General features: G+C 37.4%; 2 protein-coding genes and 2 pseudogenes across 3 annotated transcripts; 1 reads left to right on the top strand and 3 right to left on the bottom strand.

Annotated features, from left to right (window-relative positions):
• Positions 1–5,018: 5,018 nt before the first annotated feature.
• Positions 5,019–8,616, top strand: LOC148915887 (disease resistance protein RPM1-like). Of its 2 annotated transcripts, XM_089054627.1 has the most exons (3): positions 5,019–7,864; positions 8,000–8,134; positions 8,355–8,616. In XM_089054627.1, the coding sequence occupies exons 1-2, from the start codon at positions 5,363–5,365 to the stop codon at positions 8,117–8,119; spliced, it is 2,622 nt and encodes an 873-aa protein (XP_088910753.1). In that variant the 5' UTR covers positions 5,019–5,362; the 3' UTR covers positions 8,120–8,134; positions 8,355–8,616. The 2 variants fall into 2 exon arrangements, with proteins under 2 accessions (XP_088910753.1, XP_088910752.1); XM_089054626.1 differs by having other exon boundaries at positions 5,026–8,134.
• Positions 8,617–8,741: 125 nt separating this feature from the next.
• On the bottom strand, positions 8,742–10,283 carry LOC148915886 (disease resistance protein RPM1-like; annotated as a pseudogene).
• A 909-nt stretch (positions 10,284–11,192) lies between these two features.
• On the bottom strand, positions 11,193–12,876 carry LOC103342709 (succinate dehydrogenase assembly factor 1, mitochondrial). Its single transcript, XM_008246348.3, has 2 exons — positions 12,735–12,876; positions 11,193–11,822 (listed from the first exon to the last, which is right to left on the bottom strand). Exon 2 carries the CDS (start codon positions 11,736–11,738, stop codon positions 11,442–11,444), a length of 297 nt encoding a protein of 98 aa, XP_008244570.1. The 5' UTR covers positions 11,739–11,822; positions 12,735–12,876; the 3' UTR covers positions 11,193–11,441.
• Positions 12,877–16,296: 3,420 nt separating this feature from the next.
• LOC148915885 (uncharacterized) lies at positions 16,297–18,318 on the bottom strand (annotated as a pseudogene).
• Between the last annotated feature and the right edge of the window lie 2,625 nt (positions 18,319–20,943).

Genomic DNA, 20,943 nt, shown 5'->3' with positions numbered 1-20,943 from the left:
ATTGGAACAGACCCCAATCTCAATGTTTCTAGACTCTGAAGGAATTCAAGACCATGTGGTAATGCCTTTAAGTTCATGCAGCAATGAAGTACTAACAATTGGAGTTTCGGCATCACACCTTATTGTTATATTTTTCAAGAAGGAGAAATTAAGCAACTCCGGATGTGTGAGCTTTGCGAAGCCTATTTTGAAGCACAACTCATTCCCAACATAGGCATTAACAAGGATAAGCCTTCGAAGACAGGGCAGTGCTTCAATGTGTGGTAGTAGATCTTCTTTAAGTCTAGACCAACGTAGACTGATATCTGTGAGGCTCCTGAGTGAAGCAAACCAACTTGGTACAGTTGCTAGTTTGCCGCTCAAAAGAAGCCTTTGAAGGTGTGGCGGAGGACCTGGAAGAGAAGCAAGTGCATCGATTCGTAGAAATTCCTCTTCACTTGTTACCAATAAATACAGGTTGCATTGAAGCACAAATGTTCATCTCATTACTTCCTTTTACATTTGTAATGCCAATGTGAGTAAGTTGGGTCATGTTCCCAACAAGTTTAATAATGTTTCCTTCTGAGTCTGATTCAACAAATGACAAAACTTGCAATTTTTCCAACATACAAATATTTGATGGTGCTCTAATCCCTTTAGCATATCTAAATTTCCAAAATGCTCCACTGTATCTGTGGGAACCGAATTAAATCAGACCCTAGGTCAAATAATTCCTTCCATTTGGGGATTATTTGACCTAATTGGGAATTACTCGACCTAATTGGGTGGTGGAAACCTCAATGCAACCGCACAAAATCGTGGCTGCCAACGCCTTGCAGCCATCTTCTAGTGCTTTGCAGCCGCCTTTAGCTGCTGGGATTGCGAACAGCAGCCGCATGACCCCGGGACCTCCACAGCCTTTGCGCGGCGCCGATTAACGGAGCTGCCTGCCTCGTTGTCTTGCCGTCGAGCACAGCAGCAGCCACACCACTCAACTACGGACTTGCTGTGCAGCCCCACGGCTACTCCGACGTCATCCCGGTCTTGGGAGCAGATCAATTATCTCCTCCTCTGCGATCACACTTGACATATGCACCTGTGTACGTGTCTAATGGAGCCCTAGCCCATATGCCGTTGGGCCCGATGCACACCACTCCACTTGACCCGCGCAGTCAGGTGGACCTTAACTCACGGGTTGATCAACTCACAAAGAAGGTCGATGATTAAAACAACCTGATTGGCCAACTACTCAAGCAGATCAACTTGGATCGAGGTCCTAACCTTGGACCCCGTGACGAGGAGAGGAGGGTGCACGAACATGCTGGTGAGCGATTCGAGAGGTCCCAGCTGGTCGACAGGGCAAGCGGCGGGAGAGAGCAAGATCGTGCGAGACGCTAACGTTGATATAAAACAAAGGAGCTGATTTTCTCACTCCCCTTTTCTCCACTTACACTCCTTTTTTATTTTTAATACTTTTTAATCAAGTTTGTTCTTTTTGTTCTTTATCTTTCCTATTATACCCCTTATCTTGAATTAAGGTTTTGATAACTGAAATAAAGAAAAGTTAATAGGAAAAAAAAAAAAGTCACAACGTCTTCTTCTCTTTCATCGTGTCTTTTCCACTTCTCCTACCTAGAGCTACTCTCAGAGCAATTCATGAAATAGAACAATCCTTCTCCTACCCAAAGCAAATACTCTTTAATTTTTAGTGAAATGTTAGATACGGATGAAAACCAAACATTAGAGTCCAAGTCGCCTAGACAAATATACAGTGTTAATTATTTTTTTACTTGATGAAAGGAAAAAGAAAACTGAAAATGTAGTGCAAGTTAAAAAATTAAGTATAAAGAAAAAATATATATATAAAAGTGAAGTAAAAAAGAAATAAGGTAGGGCAAAGGTAGAAGAGGAAAGATGAAGAACAAAAAAGAACAAAATTGATTAAAAGTATTGACCAAAAAAAATTGATTAAAAGTATTATTAAAAAAAAACAAAAAGGAGTGTAAGTGAAGAAAATGAGAGTGGAAAAATCAATTCTCTATAACAAAATGTTAATTATCTACGTTGGAGCAATTGTCCATATGCCATCGTCTTATAGATACGTACTGTCATCTGACAAGTGTCGTGATAGTATTGTGCTATTGTATAATTTCTTAGAGAGAACAAAGAGGTCCAATTCAAGATGTGCCAACCAATTATAAAAAAACAGCTGTAAACATGAAAGCAAATTGAGAAAAAGAAAGAAAGTAATAATAGATTTGTATCATGATTCCTGCAGTGTTGCTACCCCTAACGGAGAGAGCCTAAAGTGGTCAAGTATACATTATGACAAAAACGGACAAAATAATTGAAGGTGCATCACGTACATTATGACAAAACAGGGAACCCGTTTCAAAGATTGAATCAGAAAATGAGCATCTAATCTGATCTTGCCCGCTAAAATGAAATATATAATTTCTAAAAGCAAATGTGGCTGAACGTGAGAAGTAGTGAAAAAAAAAAAAAAAAAAAAACCTTCATCATTTCCTTTGAAAACTAAGGCGGAACGTGCGAAGTAGTGGAAAAAACATCATCATTGCCTTTGAAAACAATGGTGGTTGCCCATTATAATTTTAGTTTCTGAAGTTTGTCAGTTTGGACAATTCCACTTAACGATTTTAACATCACAAAGGGAAAAACTAACAAAATAGAGCATGAGCTGCACGGCCTGGCATGGTTTAAATTAAGTTTAATAATTGGCTAATGTCACATGGTGGTCGTTTTTTAGAACATTAGAAATGAATCTTTATTAAGAATTAGCCAATTTACCGCTTACTATCAATTTTTTCAAATTTCATCCAACTTTCTGTCCAAATTAAGGCCAAATTACCCCCAACGAACCATTTTTGGCTTAGATGGCAGGTGGGTAATTTTCCAGTTTGGTTGGGGGTGGATGCTGGTGGGTGAAGCGTGGTAAAGGTGGATGGGCTGTTTGGGAGGGGCGAGAGAGACAGAAAGTTATGAATTTGTCCTTAATTTGGATAGAGAGTTGGATGAAATTTGAAAACATTGACGGTAAAAGGTAAATTGGCTATTTTTAAAAAGTTTGTGTCTTAGTTTACCCAAAAACATTGATTGATGGGTAAATTGATAAGATCGAAATAGTTGAGAGGGCAAAACCACAGAAAACCCCTTATGAATGGTTGAGCAACTCTGGTTTTCACAATAAAATTAATTAAGAACTCAGAAATCGTGAATTTTTAGCTATGGAATAGTAATGTCTCTTCCTGCATTGAATAATGAAATTTTGTAACAAGCCATAGAATTTTATTAGAACAACTAAAAAAAGTATAAAGGGAGCCATCCCAATTAGCAGTATGACGGAACAAGAGAGATTTTCATGCAACGAGAATAACAACTTTTTATTATTCCAATCAATAACGCAAGATAGCTTTTCCACATATCATTGCATTATTGGCCTGCTATCTTCGTTACAAGAAAGTTTTTTCTAGTAACAGCAGACTGTTTATATTCAACCAAGGACGGACCCATTCACATACTCACCTAGACTATAGCCCTAGCCTAGGTGTCTTTATTTTTTAGCCTATAGTAGTACTCCCAGCTCACCCAAGCTAACCCCACACACCCTCTTGCGCATACAACATTCCTTAGCCAACCCCTACCTGCACGCAGAGAAAAAAAACACATGAAAAAGCCAAGCATCCGTGCTGCACGCCAATCACCCAAGCCCTTCAACGCTTAATTAAAGGAAACCAAGTTAAACATTAAAAATACTATTTCACCCCTGCATTTAACAGAAAAGTTAACAAAATTAACGGCATGATCATTTGTCTTAACGAAACTAAAGTTAAAGGACCGCAGGAACCGTTTTGGAAATTGAGGTACTCAAATGCAAATCGATTCTAAATTCAGGGACTAATAAAATGATTAACCCTCTTATTAATGAAACTTATCTTGATTGTAATTTTAATGAAATTTACCAAAGAAAAAAACCTACTGAGCACGGGTTTTAGGTGTAGCAGCATCGAATAGTTTTTTTTGTGGAAAATAATATGATTTTGAAAAGCTGCCTTATGAACCTTTTTATTTTTTTCAAGTCTTATGAAACTTTGGATTCGACTCAAAATACAATATTAAGCAGTGCAATTACAGAAGAAAGTGTTGGTGGTTTTAATTAACAAGAAGCATGAAAAGAAGACTGGTCTTTTGGCTCATCTTTCAACCCCATCTCCATATTCAACTTTTTTTTTATTACGCTGGGAGGAAAGACAACCCTGAGCCTTCAATCCTGGGTGCCGAGCAGCAGGGCAAGAGAGGAGAGATACGAAGGCTTCACAAGAGATGTTACACTATAGGGCATACTCACCCAATCCTCTCTCTCTCTCTCTCTCTCTCTCTCTCTCTCTCTTGTAAACAAGGAGCATGTATTAAGATTACTAATTATATGTGGGACACTCACTACTTCGCTCTTTCCTAGAAGGATGCATTCATACTTCATGCAAATCAAAATTTGACACAGATCAGCATAAAAGTGGGAAAGTTCTTACTTCTAGGAAATGAGGCAAGTATTTTCCTAATATGCGTCAATATGTCATTAAATTAATCTAAAGATCTTTATTAAAGAAGTGCTATATTTTTAGGTGAGCTGGACTGCTTGATTGGATGCGCACATAGTGCATTCCTCTTTAGCCTTTAGTGTGGACAGTACAGAAGTTGCATCAGATTTGTTTATTTAATCTAAAATTTTGCCTGAAGCTACGAGATTCACTTACCTATATACAATCCTAAAGATCATATTTTCAAGTCAAATCAAAAGAGAAGGGAAGCAGTTCATTTGGGTAAAAAGGTACCTTTGTTGTCATAATGTACGTGACGCAACTTTCGATTATTTTGACCCTTTTATTCATAATGTACGTGTTGTCATAATGTACGTGAAGCAACTCTCTCCGTAAATCACGCTCGCCTTTGGGAAAATTTCTTTGGTCCAAACGGGTAGTAATAATGCAAGAAATTTTCTTTTTTCTCAATTAGCTCTTGCTTTCATGTTTACAGCTGTTTTTTTAATGGGTGGTTGTCGATCCCATCTTCAATTGGACCTCTTTGTTCTCCTCTTCGAGAAATTATAAAATAGCACTTGCCACTGATCACTTGAGAATTTGAGAGATGGAGTGGAGAGAGGAAGAAAAACAAATATGGAGAAAAAAAAAGGAGAGAGGGAGCTTCCACTGATACAATTTCAAATCACTGAAATTTCTTGCACATTGGAGGAGCTTCCACTGCCAGCTGAAATCGTCATTTGATTCATTTGGCTCATCTATCAACCTTTCCTATATTCAAATTCGTTCTACCATTGTGAGCAACTAGTTTGGATACAAGGCCAGTTATGGCCTTGCCAACACACCTCTTGATTGGCAAAATTGTGACCATTTTTGAGAACGAAGCATCCTCCATAGCCGGTGTTCGTGATGAAATTGATGACATCAAGCAGGAGCTTGTAAGCATGAAGGTCTTCCTAAATGATTTTGAGGGCAAGAAGGCACTCACCGAAGGTGGGGAGACGTGGGTTGCAAGCGTCAGAGGCATGGCCTATGATGTTGAAGACATCATTGACGAGTTCATGTATCACATGTATGAGCGAGGATGTCATGATGGCCGATTTGCAAGGTGGTTCCACCAAACTATTCGCATTCCACCGAATGTTTGGCTCAGACGTCAAATGTCAAAGAAGTTGCAGAAAATCTCAAGAAGGATTAAAGCCATTCCGGAGAGGAATCAGAGATATGGTGTCGGTGGATTAGAAGGAACAAGTGATACTTGTGATGATGTTGTCAAATGGATGCAGAACCAAGCGGAATCTTCTCTTTTTATTAAGGAAGATGAGCTCGTGGGGATTGAAAGAAAGAAGCAACTATTGATCAATTGGTTGATGAATGGAGAGCAACAGCAAACGGTTATCTCTGTGGTGGGGATGGGCGGATCAGGGAAGACGACTTTAGTTGCCAAGACCTTCAACGACGAAAGGGTCAAGAAAAAATTCCACTGTTGTGCTTGGCTAACTGTTTCACAAACTTATGTGATTGATGACTTGTTTAGAAGCTTGATTAAGGAATTCCACGAAGCAAGGATGGAAAAGGTCCCTGCAGACATGAATTCCATGACATATAGAGAATTGCTACAGGTGCTGGTCAATTACTTGGAGTCTAAAAGGTACATGGTTGTGTTGGATGATGTGTGGGATATCAAACTTTGGAAAGAAATGAGGATAGCACTCCCAAATACGCAGTTTGGAAGTCGAATCATGCTTACTACTCGAAGAGAAGACGTAGCATCCTATTGTTTTGGAGTACAAAGTCATATTCACCACATTCAACCCCTCGAAAAGAATGATGCTTGGGAGCTATTCAGCAGCAAAGCATTCTCAGCTTACCAGAATAAATGTTGTCCACTAGATCTTCAATCATTGGCTGAGGAACTTGTAGAAAAGTGTGAAGGCCTACCTCTGGCAGTCGTGGCTTTAGGTGGTCTGATGTCCTCCAAGAAGCCATTCGAGTGGAAGCAAGTCTACAACAGCTTAAACTTGCATTTAACTAACCATCTGTTGCTAGAGCCAGTGAAGAGCATCTTGTTGCTTTGTTTTGATGATTTACCATACCCATTGAAGCACTGTTTTCTGTACTGTTCCCTTTTCCCAGAAGACTATTCGATTCGCAGAAAGAGGCTCATTAGGTTGTGGATAGCTGAAGGGTTTGTTCAGGATGGAAAAGGCGCCGCACCAGAAGAAGTTGCTGAGAGCTATCTTATGCAGCTCATTTTCCGTAGCATGCTACAGGTTGTTCAGAGGAATGAAAGTGGAAGGCCCAAATCATGTAAGATGCACGACCTTATGCGGGAGCTTGCTCTGTCTAAATCAGAAAAAGAAAAGTTTGGTGCTGTATATGATGGAAAAGATGTTATGGATGAAGTTCAAGTGCGCCGCTTGTCAACTCAAACCACTGGAGGAGAAATTAAACTAGGCACTGGTATGGCACAACTTCGTTCTTTTCTTGTGTTTGTTACTGATGTGTCCTCATCCTCTTCCTCGAATACATTGCCTTCTGGATGCAAATTGTTGAGGGTGCTAGATTTGCAATATGTTCCAATTGATATACTGCCAAAAGAACTTGCGTACTTATTCAATTTAAGATATTTAAATTTAAGGGGAACTCCAATTAAGAAGCTTCCTGAATCCATTGGAAAGCTCTGCAACCTTCAGACTTTGGATATCAGGGACTCAAAGATAGAGGTACTTCCATGTGGAATTGCCAAGTTGCAAAACTTGCGCCATCTAATTATGTATCGTCGCACTGAAGAGCATAGGGGCTTCAGATATGTGAATGGGACAAGATCACCATCAAATATATGTATGTTGAAGAAATTGCAAGTTTTGGCTTGTGTTGAATTAGAACGAAAGATTGTTAGACTTGTGGGGAATATGACCCAACTTAGAAGGATTGGAATTACGAATGTAAAAGAAAGAGACGAGATGGACCTATGTGCCTCAATTCGAAAGATGAAGCAACTTCGCTACTTGTTTCTAATGACAAGCGATGAAGAGGAAGTTCTTCAAACAAACACACTGTGCTCACCTCCTCCCCATCTTCAAACAGTTATTTTGAATGGAAAATTGGAAAAGGTACCACGTTGGGTCTCCTCACTCCAGAGCCTCACACATTTAAATCTGATTTGGTCTGGAATTGAAGAAGATTTACTACCTTACATTGAAGCACTGCCCAATCTGGGAAGGCTTACACTTGTTAATGCATATGCTGGCAGAGAGTTATGTTTCAGCAGAGGCTTTGCAAAGCTTACGAAATTGGAATTGTCTATTTGCCACTTATTGAACAAGGTAACTATAGAAAAAGGAGTGATGTCAAATCTCCATTTCTTATGCCTTGAAAACTGCCCAGAACTAAACACAATGCCACAGGGTCTTGAATACCTCACTGAACTAAAAGTATTGACATTGGTGGTTGTATCAAAGGAACTCAAGGATTCCATACGAGAAGGAGGTGTGGATCGTGAAAAGGTACAACATATCCCTGAGATCTACCATTATTACAAATCGTCACTGGGGATGATGTGTCGTGAAAGCTTGTCCTAGTTGTTTTGGAAGGAGGTATGTAAGGTTTTAATTTTTCTTTTGGTCTCCTGGTTTTCCTTTTTCATTTTTTATATATGCCTTGATTTCCCTAATCTTGCATCATATAAACTATTCTAGTATGAATTGTTGTTTTGTCCATAGACTAAAGGTCTGCAATAGTTAGTTTCGATAGCACAAGAATTTTGTATTGAAATTCTGTTTGATTATCATTTCGCTTTTGTTGTTTGTCATGCAGAATCTAGTCTAAGATGTAAAGATTTTACCCAGTTGCGCCTAGAAGAACCCTTGCTTTCTTGTGTGAGGCTGCAAATCTTAATTATTTTCCATCACTATCTCAAGTTTTATTTGAAGTCATTTGATCATTAGTGAGTTTTGCTTTGAGAGTATGAAATCTTATGTAATTTGATTCATGAGTGTGTTTGCTATTTGATTATGTAATGCCTTAAGAAGCACTAATCAGTATCTGATGCTCAATTTGATTTTGAGAGTTTCCTATACTTGTACATTGCTAATTATCTTCTCCTGCTCCGGAAAACTTTTAACAACTGTAGAACAGGTATAATTGTATGGTGAAAAACTTGATAAATAACATCCGTAACAATGCACGGCAGGGTCATGGTGAAATCAGGGAGAAAATGAAAAACCTGCCTGCTTCATTTCCAAATAATTTAGCAAAGCAGAGAACAAAATGAGCAAAGTGAATGAATATGGTTCTGTGGATTCTCACTTTGCTTAGGCCCTCCACGGAGGAATAAAGTTTTCCATATTTTTACATTATAAATTCCAGGTTCTGAAGTCTCTGAACTTGAACTCCAGTTGACTTTTCAAAATCAAAAGAGCTTCCAGACGCAGAAACTATTTAAAAGCACGGCTGAACGGCCAGAGCTGCTTCAAATTATGAACGAGACTATTTAAAAGCTTAATTCTTGGCTAATGCTGGAGAAGTCACATGCTGGTGGGTTTTGAGAAGATTAAGGATGAATCTTTATTAATGGCTGAGACAATTGAATAATGGGGCAAACTTTCACCTTCCAGAAGAAGTCGGAGATGATGTTTCGTAAATTTGGTCAATTTCGCGGATGTGTTGTACCTTTGGATGATCCACGCCTCCATCTCGTATATTTTCTGTAATTTTCATCGGAACAGACCCCAATCCCAATGTTTCTAGATTCCTAAAGAATTCAAGACCGTGTGGTAATGCCTTTAATTTCATGCAGCAATGAAGTATTAACAACTGGAGTTTCGGCATCACACCTTCTTCTATTGTTATATTTTTCAAGGGGAAATTAAGCAACTCCAGATGTGTGAGCCTTGCAAAGCCTATATTGAAGCACAACTCATTCCCAACATAGGCATTAACAAGGATAAGCCTTCTAAGACAGGGCAGTGCTTCAATGTGTGGTAGTAGATCTTCTTTAAGTCTAGACCAACGTAGACTGATATCTGTGAGGCTCCTGAGTGAAGCAAACCAATTTGGTACAGTTGCTAGTTTGCCACTCAAAAGAAGCCTTTGAAGGTGTGGCGGAGGACCTGGAAGAGAAGCAAGTGCATCGATTCGAAGAAATTCCTCTTCACTTGTAACCAATAAATACAGGTAGCGAAGGAGCTTCATCTTTTGAATGGAAGCACAAAGGTTCATCTCATTACTTCCTTTTACATTTGTAATGCCAACGTGAGTAAGTTGGGTTATGTTCCGAACAAGTTTAAAAAAGTTTCCTTCCGAGTCTGATTCAACAAATGACAAAACTTACAATTTTTTCAACATACAAATATTTGATGGTGCTCTAATCCCTTTAGCATATCTAAATTCCCAAGATGCTCCACTGTATCGATACATAATTAGATGGCGTAGGTTTACCAACTTGGCAATTTCTTTCGGAAGTGTTTCAATCTCTGTGTAGCTGATGTCTAAGGTTTGAAGATTGCAAAGCTGTCCTATGGATTCTGGAAGTTTTTTAATTGAAGTTCCACTCAAACTTAAATATCTTAAGTTGAATAAGTACACAAGACCATCAGGCAGTTCTTCAATTGGTACATCCTCCAAATCTAGAATCCTCAACAATTTGAATTGAGAAAGCAATGTACATGAAATAGACAGCGAGAATACACCAGTGACAATATAGAAAAAAAAAATCAGAATTTTAAAGTATTTTTTAGTATTTTTTTTATGGTATTTAAAGTATTTTTTATTTATAGGAAAAAAAAATCAGAATTTTAAAGTTTTTTTTAGTTTTTTTTAATTTTGATTTTTTTTCATAATTTTATTGCTGGAAAATCGCTAGCCGTTGGATGAAGGCTGTGGAATCAAATCGGAGCGCTAGGGGCGTGCCACGTGGCTTCAGTCGTTGGTTCAAATTTTTACCGTTGGCCCGTGCAATGCATGCGTAACGGTAAAAATTTGATTACCGCGTGCTCGGCGTCGTGGACGTCGGTGACGTCGACCCGCATTTTGGACTGAGGCGGAAGTTGCCTTGGGGTTGGTGGGTCCCACACCCCGGGCTGCTCTCTGGACGCATAAAATTTTTTTTTTTTTCCCCTAGCCTCGGGCTGGGCTTACTGCTGGAGTAGCTCTAAGAAAAGCAATGGTTTGCTTCAATACCATTTTCTTTTGGTACAATGGACTGCTTTAATTGTAATAAAGATGCTTTTGAGCAATGAGCATTCTTTGCTTGAGGTTTTAGTTCCTGGTTGTCGAGGTTGAATTTGGGTTCCTATTCTGTTTTATGGCCATACCATCTTGTTGGGTTCTTTTCCTTGTTTGCTCTTCTGGATTTTATTGTCTTCTCCATTTCTTAGTTTGTTGCAGTTTTGTTTTTTGGGTCTTGCTTTAGTGAGCCATTAAGTTGGGGACAATGGGGAGGCACATTCGCAAGATATTTTTTATATTTCAAGTTTGTTAAGTGCAACTTCGAATTATATTTCTATGTATCCTTTTATTGATCAGTCTTCGAAAGTAATATTTGCTTAACATTCCCATCAAACAAACCACAATTTTCTATCGCAACTTGTCTCAAATCAATCGTTGGTCTTTTTTTATCGTCTAACGAACAATAAGCAACACAGAAAACAGGACTTGAACTATCAACAAGACCAATAAGCTATTATTATCATTATCTGGAAGATAATCAATACACATAGCCTTAGAAGACCATGACCATCAATGAATCGCACAATTTAGAGCTTTCTGAATAGCTTACATTGAGATTTTATAGTAACATGGAAATTTCAGCCAAAAATTTATTTTCCTCTGTTTCTCTGTTTAAACAATGGATCAAACTAAATTTGGCTCGACAAGTAAATAAGAATAGATGAAATTCTTACTTCAATTTGTAGGATGTTTTGTCTGCGAAAAACTGACATTCAGGGCTGATAATCCAACAATATCGGGGCTCCTGAGCTGATCAAGCTGTTTCCTAGCGCGGCGAAGCAAGTACTCAATGTAAAGGAAATTTTTGCGGTCTACCTCCTTGGCATTGCGGCGGAACTCACTTGACACAAGTGACTCAATCTGCTGTCGATCTTCGGCAGATTTTGCACGGGCTGCCCTCAGAAACCCTCTGTATAGACTAAGGACTTGTTTCTGCATCCCAGAAAGCCTTGGTCCTCTAGAGGCTCCCATTGCATCTTCTTTTGTTTGGCACCAGATTTGCTTTTGGGAAGAACCTCAAAACGTTATGGAAATATTTTGACTTTGTTGTTTCTTCTGTATAGAAACATAAATTAGTATATTATATTAAGCTATAAGTAAAAAAAAAAAAAAAAAAATTTACCACTCAAACAGAAGAGGGTTCCTATCACAAAGCACAAGAACTCACATGAAAAGTTGATCGCCAGATACAACCAATACAAGCATTGGAAAATTCAAATTGGTGTTGGATTAAACTAACAAAGCCATGTTTTGCATAACATTGCTTCAAAACAAGCAGCAAGAAATCCAAGTAATGACTTAATCAGAAATATACAAGTACAGCAAGATTGATTGTAAAGATATCATGGTTCGTATGCATATTGACATGCTTAAAATGGACCTAGCTACAATGCAATATTGACATCTTTTAAAATTACTTTTTCCCTCTCACTCCATGATTGCAATCCATGGAGGACTTTCCTCATACAGGTAGTGAGCATCAGAACAAAATGTAGCCTTCAGCAATTCCAAGTGCAGATAAGTTCTGCCCTTGATTTGATTCAGATGCGCATACATTCAGAGGAAAGGAAACACATTATAGATTATATCCCGCGTAATATCGAGAGACGAAAATGTGATTAAACTGGAGCAACTAAACAAAGAACACATGGAAAAGACCTAACTTTCTTGTCATGACATAACGCCATTTTCAGTTAGACTCGGGACTAAATTAAAAGATGTGATTAGTAAGGGAAACAAACAGTGATGAACATCTCTAGGGCGCAATAGAAAATTGGAAATACATACGAAATGTTGGGAACAAAGTCTCCAGAAGCTAACTTGTTCAATTTTGTTAGTAATTTGATGATTTTTGCGACAATTTTGAGCAAATACAAATCAAGAACGGGATGATATAATAAGTATTCAGAATTACAAAGATACCAACAAAATAAAATAAAGAAATCAAACGGGAAAAGCATATTATACCTGTAGCGTAGAAGTAGAAGAACTGCCAAAAACAAGGAGAGAGGAAACAAAGATGAGAATGACGACCAAGTGTGCCCAACTTCTTGGGTTTGCCAGCCCATGTGCACAGTGCACGTGAGTCACGAAAAAAAATTTGACAGTGTGATTTTAATTCCAAGCAATTTAAGGATAATTCTTAATTTCTGTCAAAAAATTGTAACTGCCGTTTCTTATGAAACATGGGCCCAACTTGTTGGGGTATTATAAGAGTCAGAAGAATAATATTAATTCAAATAATTTCGTGGATAGTCTTATCCTTAACTGTAATTCGTATGTTTAGTATTATTGTGTACTATTTATGTTTCTTGTTGTATAGACATGGTATGTTGCTTATACTCGACTTACAATGTTTCTTTCTTTAAAGAGTATAACCGTATGACCATACATTATAAATAAAAAATTTTAAAAGTATAGAGTATAACCGCGCGGCTATACTCCAAAATTGAATATTTTAAAAGTAAGTGTGAGACTGGTAGTCGTGTTTGTTTCTCTTCTTTTATTTTGTCAATGATTGGACCTAAATGCCCCTCCACGTGAAGGGCATGTATTCGATAAGTAATGCACTTACAATAATTTGACTGAAATAGTGAATTATCCTTAAATTGTTTGGAATTAAAACTACATAGGCAAAATTGATGAAATGGACACCACAAGGACCTTAGTGGTAAAAATAATAAACCACATGGACCAAAAATGACTCTTTATCATACATCATTAGTCCACAACGTTGTCGTTTCACTCATCTACTTCTTGTAGCTCATGCGCATCTTTCCTTTGTGGATGGGTTACTTGGCTACTTCTTTCTGATTATGGATTTGAGAGTGTTGCTACCACACACCTTTTAATGAAAATGGGGAGGACAAGTTTATCCATTTGTGAAGCAACCTACAAGAATTTGGCTAAAAATAAAGAAGCGTTTTCAATTCAAATGGTCTCTGAAAATGTCCACGAATTGCATTTTGGTCCCTTAACTAAATTTTTCTTTCTAATGGTCCCTTAACTTTTATAATGGTGCAAATTGGTCCTACCGTCTAACTCCGTCAATATTGCCATTAATTTGAGGGTTAAAATCGTCAAACTTACTATGGATTCTCAACCTCTACATCAATCAAAACTTATCCAATCATATATTCATCTTCTCTATCACGCAATTCATTTAATTTCGGGTCAAGGGCCCTATTTTCAGATGCATAGATGAGCTATTGATGATTTACAAACCCTTACACAAACTCAAATTATGTTAAGGAAGGCAATTTAGGCAACAATATAACATAGTCAACTCATGTTAGCCTTTCTTTTTGTATCTGATTGTGTACTATGAAAGTAGATAGTTTAGGCTATAATAGCGAATCTTCCTTTCTTAAAAGTCCTTGTATTGTATCAACTCAACATACACCGAATCTCATTCACGTTTCTTTACATGGTATCCAAGCATCACGTCCTGGTATGTATTTTTATGTTTATATTAAAAGGGAATACATCGTTAAACTTATTATAATCCTCGCCTTTTTTCTCCATTCTCATGCACCACTTTTGACCTAGCTCGAAGAGTTTAAAAGTGATGATTTTTTTTCACTGTTGTTCGCGCATTTGTACATACATGTATATGCAATTGAATTTAAAATCTAGTTTCTCTATGGCTCTTCTTCTCATAAGTTTAGCAAAACATTTTTTAGTAGAAAATGTGATTTACTCTTTATACTATTAAATTGACGGGACATAATAAATATATAATGCAAAAACTAACGTATAGAAGCTTCTAATGTGTTAGAATTAAAAAAATATATATCCATATACTTCTAAGATTCAAAGGTAGAATACAAGTAGTACCCAATCAACTTGTGCAAACCTTCAAACTTTCCTTGCCTTTTTTTTTTCTCGACTAATTTTTACCTTCAATTTCTATATGGCTATTTTTTTCATGAGTTGAGCAAAACATTCTTTAGTATATAATGCAGTTTACAATTATATACAACATTAAATGAAAGGAAAAGAATCACTATATAATGCAAAGCTAATGTACAAAAGATTAGAATATATAAAGAGTGCTGCTAAATGAACCCTAAAATTAATTGAATACACCCGATTACCAAACTATTTATTGAATTACTAATTTATCAATTGATAATTGCTTGTTGCCATATTTTTTCTTTTCTTCAAGAAATTTTGGCCTTAGCAGCAACAGGAAATTTAACTTTAATATTATATATATTTCATATAAATATATAATACATATATTCATGAACAAATAAAGTAGCAAGTTCGACTGATCTATTTTGTCCAAAATGGTGTGGCTGGAATTCAGGATGCAACCAATGATCGTAGAGTAATAGTAACCTTGCTTAGGATTGGTATTAGGGTGTTGTGTGATAGAGTGTATCAGGGTATACCAGGGATATTTTTGGTAGTTAAATAGGGTCTACTTAGTTAATTTTACATTTTGATTAAAATATTAGGATGTACTTAGATCATAAGGTGTACTCATTAGGGTTCGTTTAGCAGCACTCTATATAAATATCGATACTAATAATAAGATTAAGGCTACATAAATATGATATAAACTATGCATTCCTATTATAATTTCAAGTTTCTTATATGCATTTGTTTTACAAGAGTTTTATTCAAATTCTATCCTATTAAATGAACATGTTTTTCTTAAAACTATCAATCCTTCTAACTAAGTCTCTTATCTTTCTCGTCTCTCTCGTCCAAGTTCAAGTTAGACATCATTATTTAGGACATAAATGTTTTGGGGAGATAGAATTTCCAAACAAGGACGCGTATGAGGCAACTTCAGGCAATAACGAAAAAAATTCTTGACGCAATTCCTCCTACAGGAAATGCAATCGCCAAGTGTTGAGGATTCGCCGTAGCAGAACGTAACCACATATCATGCATAAGCTGCATCCATAAAGCAAGTCAACAGGTTAGAACTTAGAACGTGATGCCTTCAACGATCAGGAGCATTCTTTGCTTGAGGTTTTAGTTCCTGGTTGTCGAGGTTGAATTTGGGTTCCTATTCTGTTTTATGGCCATACCATCTTGTTGGGTTCTTTTCCTTGTTTGCTCTTCTGGGTTTTATTGTCTTCTCCATTTCTTAGTTTGTTGCAGTTTTGTTTTTTGGGTCTTGCTTTAGTGAGCCATTAAGTTGGGGACAATGGGGAGGCACATTCGCGAGATATTTTTTCTATTTCAAGTTTGTTAAGTTCAACTTCGAATTATATTTCTATTTATCCTTTTATTGATCAGTCTTCGAAAGTAATATTTGCTTACCATTCCCATCAAACAAACCACAATCTTCTATCGCAACTTGTAACAAATCGATCATTGGTCTTTTTTATCGTCTAACGAACAATAAGCAACACAGAAAACAGGACTTGAACTATCAATACACACAGCCTTATAAGACCATGACCATCAATGAATCGCATAATTTAGAGTTTTCTGAATAGATTACATTGAGATTTTATAGTAACATGGAAATTTCAGCCAAAAATGTATTTTCCTCTGTTACCTCGTTTAAACAATGGATCAAACTAAATTTGGCTCGACAAGTAAATAAGAATAGATGAAATTCTTACTTCAATTTGTAGGATGTTTTGTCTGTGAGAAACTGACATTCAGGGCTGATAATCCAACAACATCAGGGCTCCTGAGTTGATCAAGCTGTTCCTTAGCGTGGCAAAGCAAGTACTCAATGTAAAGGTACCTTCTAGACTCCAATTAGGTTACGAGTATATGTAGCAATTCCCTATAGCTCATGGAATTTAAGTCTGCAACTGCAAGGACCTCTTCCTTCGTTGCTTGGTGGACTTCCTTGATCAAGCTTCTAAACAAATCTTCAATCACATAACTTTGGGAAACCGCAATCCGCGCAAAACAGCTGAAATGTCTCTTCACACTTTCACTGGTGAAGGTTTTTGCAACTAGAGTTGTCTTCCCTGATCCTCCCATCCTGGCCACAGAGATAACCGCTTGTTGTTGATCTCCGTTCATCAGCCATCCCATCAATATTTGCTTCTTGTCTTCAATCCCCACAAGTTCGTCTTCCTTAATAAAAAGGGAAGACTCTGCTTGGTTTTTCACCCATTTTTGAATGTCATCTGAACTTGTTCCTTTTAGGGGATCAATATCGTATCTTTGATTCCTCTCTGTCATGTCCTTGATGGTTTTTGTGATTTTCTGTAACTTTTTGCCAATTTGACGCCTATACTAAAGTTTCTTTGGAATGTGAATGGCCTTGTGGAGGAAGCTTGCAAATCGACCGTTATACTTTGGAATGTGAATGGTTTTGTGGAGCCACCTTGCAAATCGACTCCTATACCAAAGATACTTTGGGTTGTGTCTCGTCCTGTGAAGCCACCTTGCAAATAGACCTCTGTTCCAATGGTTTGGAAAGCAAATGGTTTTGCGGAGCAAGCTTGCAAATCTAACCCCACTCTGCTGCTCATGCATGTGGTACATGAACTCATCAATGATATCTTCAACATCATAGGCCAAATCTCTCACGCTAGCTACCCATGTCTCCTCTCCTTCTGCCTGCGGTTTCTTCCCCTCAGCATCCTTTAGGAAGGATTTCATGCTTATAAGCTCTTGCTTAATCTCATCAACTTGATCACGAACACCTACTGTGGAGGATGCTTCGCTCTCAAGAATGCCTGCAACTTTGCCAATCAAGAGATCGGCTGCAGTTTAGGCCATATTTGCTCTTCTACTGTATCTTCTTAATCACAAAATCATATGATCAGAAATGGAATTGCCCTTACCATCTCTCTAAGAAAATTTTCTGAGAGAATTTCCGGTGTGGTGACTGATATATAGAGTTTAGGGTTAAGTGCAACTTCGAATTATATTTCTATTTATCCTTTTATTGATCAGTCTTCGAAAGTAATATTTGCTTACCATTCCCATCAAACAAACCACAATCTTCTATCGCAACTTGTCTCAAATCAATCATTGCTCTTTTGTATCGTCTAACGAACAATAAGCAACACAGAAAACAGGACTTGAACTATCAACAAAGACCAATAAGCTATTATTATCATTATCTGGAAGATAATCAATACACACAGCCTTAGAAGACCATGACCATCAATGAATCGCATAATTTAGAGTTTTCTGAATAGATTACTTTGAGATTTTATAGTAACATGGAAATTTCAGCCAAAAATTTATTTTCCTCTGTTTCTCTGTTTAAACAATGGATCAAACTAAATTTGGCTAGACAAGTAAATAAGAATAGATGAAATTCTTACTTCAATTTGTAGGATGTTTTGTCTGCGAGAAACCGACATTGGTGATAATCCAACAACATCGGGCTCCTGAGCTGACCAAGCTGTTTCTTAGCATGGTGAAGCAAGTACTCAATGTAAAGGAAATTTTTGCGGTCTACCTCCTTCGCATTGCGTGGAACTCACTTGACACAAGTGACTCAATCTGTTGTCGATCTTCAGCAGATTTTGCACGGCTGCCCTCGAAACCCTCTGTATAGACTAAGGACTTGTTTCTGCATCCCGGAAAGCCTTGGTCCCATTGAGGCTCCCATTGCATCTTCTTTTGTTTGGCACCAGATTTGCTTTTGAGAACAACTTCAAAACGTTATGGAAATATTTTGACTTTGTTAGTTTCTTCTGTATAGAAACATAAATTACTATGTTTATCTATGTTGCACCGGTACAGGTACGGCTATGCTGATATGATACGATAAGCCAATACGTCAAATCTCTAAAAACTAGAATACAAGTACGTACCGGCAATTAAAATATATATTAATAACAAAATTGATATTTGATCCGTCATATTATAATTATGGGAATTTTAGTTTTAAAACACCATATAATATACTAATTTGGAAGATAGGAATACAATTTCATCTAATTAGCATAAGGCCAAAGGCCAAAGACCAAAAAGTAGTAGCTAATTTTACAATGATATAATTAAAAAATATTAAAATTACACACAATGCCGCTCATTCTAAAGTAAGTACACTATGTCACATGTCCACCTACGGCAATCCTCCTTCCGGCCAACCGTCGCCGCTGGCCTGCCGTCATCTGCAGGGAACCAACTCAGTTGCCCTCCTTAAATAAATTAGAAAATTTTGTGTCATATAAGAGCATCTCCACCTATAAGAGCTAAGTCTAGGGCAAGGGCAAGCAAGGGCTGCCACTATTCACATGAATAGTGTCAGCCTTGCCATTTGTGGTTTCACCCATGAGGGCTAAGTCTATGGCAAGTCTAAGGCAAATACTATTCATTGTACTTTATTTCCTATTTTTTTATACTTTAAACCATTAATTTTGATAATCTTTTGTGATTAAATTTTCGGATAAGATTTTTGGTTGTCACGTGTCCATTATTTTTCAGAAAAGATTTTCGGATGAGAATCTTGGTTGCCACGTGTCTTATTCCAAATAAAATTTTCGGATATTCATTAAAAAAAATTATAATCTCATATTTCAGATAAGATTTTCACCCTCTAAAATTGTGCCACGTGTCCCATGTCAGATAAGATTTTTAGATATTTTTAAAAAATTATAATCTCATATTTCAGATAAGATTTTCACCCTCTAAAATTGTGTCACGTGTCATCTCTATCTTCTGAATCCCTCTATAAAACTACACCATCAACTCATACTTCTCACACAATCTCTTATTTATTCCTTCATTTCTCAGATATTACAAAACACATTCTACTCTCAATGTCAAACTTGTCAAGGGTGTTGGAGAGGCAACAGAAAGAAAGGGAAGAAATCTAGCGTAGACGTGCTGAAAAAGATCGAGACGCCGATGAAGAAGAGGAACAAATGCTTGCAGCAGTAGTGTGTATGCTTAATCAATCAAGGCAACACCATCGTCGTCGTGCTCCGAATGTGGACAGACGTAGGGAGTCTCAGGGTAAGAATCTCTTGGAGGATTATTTTATCCCAAATTCGTTATATCCTGCTTTTAAGTTTCGAGAGAAATATAGAATGCAGCCAAATTTGTTCCAAAAAATCATGCATGATATTTGTAATTACGACACATACTTCATTCAAAAGCATGATGCTGTTGGAGCTTTGGGTCTTATCCCGGAGCAAAAACTTACAGCTGCTTTGCGGATGCTTGCTTATGGGGCATTTGCAGAGCAGGTAGATGAGATTGCAAGGATGGGAAAATCTACTATCCTAGAGTGCTTGGTGAGATTCTATGATGCAGTAGAAAATTTGTACACGAGGGAGTACCTTCTCAAACCCATGCCGAAAGACCTGTAAAGGCTTCTACAAAAAGGCGAGGCTCGAGGCTTCTCAGGAATGATTGGAAGCATCGATTGCATGCACTGGCAGTGGAAGAATTGTCCTACTATTTGGCAAGGAGAGTACTAGAATCGGAAGGGCCTAAAAAGTATAATTTTGGAGGTCATTCCCCCAGGTCACGTACCAAATCTATAATACTGTATACTCTGGTGCGTACTACCTTCCCAACAGAATTTATCTTAGGTGGACGACATTCATGAAAACAATTCCGAATCCCCAATCTGAGAAGGAAAGAAGCTTTACTTCCTTTCAAGAAGGTTACAGGAAAGACGTGGAGAGGTGTTTCGGTATCTTGCAAGCTCATTAGGAAATTATTAGGGGTGCTGCTCGGATGCTAGATGAGGAGGTGCTGCGAAGTATTATGATGACTTGCATCATCCTCCACAACATGATTGTGGAGGATGAGTATGACCACGATGCTCCAGATGTGTTTGAACCCGATCCCATGAACACAGCGTTAACAAGAATATATGAAAGGCCGATGGGACCAAATGGACTACCAATGGAGCCCGAACTGTTACTTCGGGATGGTCGATTCAACAACCCCATGATTGATCATTATCAAGAAATGCAATCTTCATATGTTCACGAGAGACGTCAAGTTGACTTGATCGAGCACTTATGGGAGATGAAAGACAGTCACAATGGATGAAGTCAAGATTAATGTTTTGTTTGGAATTATGCTTTGTTTTTAATTATGCTTTATTTCGTGTGTTGTGTTTTTTGAAATTATGCTTTTTATTATTATTATCCTTTTATGTATGGTTTGTTTTGTGTGTTGTTTGCAATAAATTAAGGTTTGTTTTTAATAAATACTCATATTATTTAATGCTTTTTTTATTAAATAAAAAGGAAACAATACAACAAATTAAAGG

The sequence above is a fragment of the Prunus mume genome, linkage group LG6, assembly GCF_029339155.1.
Source record: "Prunus mume cultivar Tortuosa linkage group LG6, ASM2933915v1, whole genome shotgun sequence".
NCBI classification, from domain to species: Eukaryota; Viridiplantae; Streptophyta; class Magnoliopsida; order Rosales; family Rosaceae; genus Prunus; species Prunus mume.
This window is presented reverse-complemented; position numbering and strand designations above follow the sequence as displayed.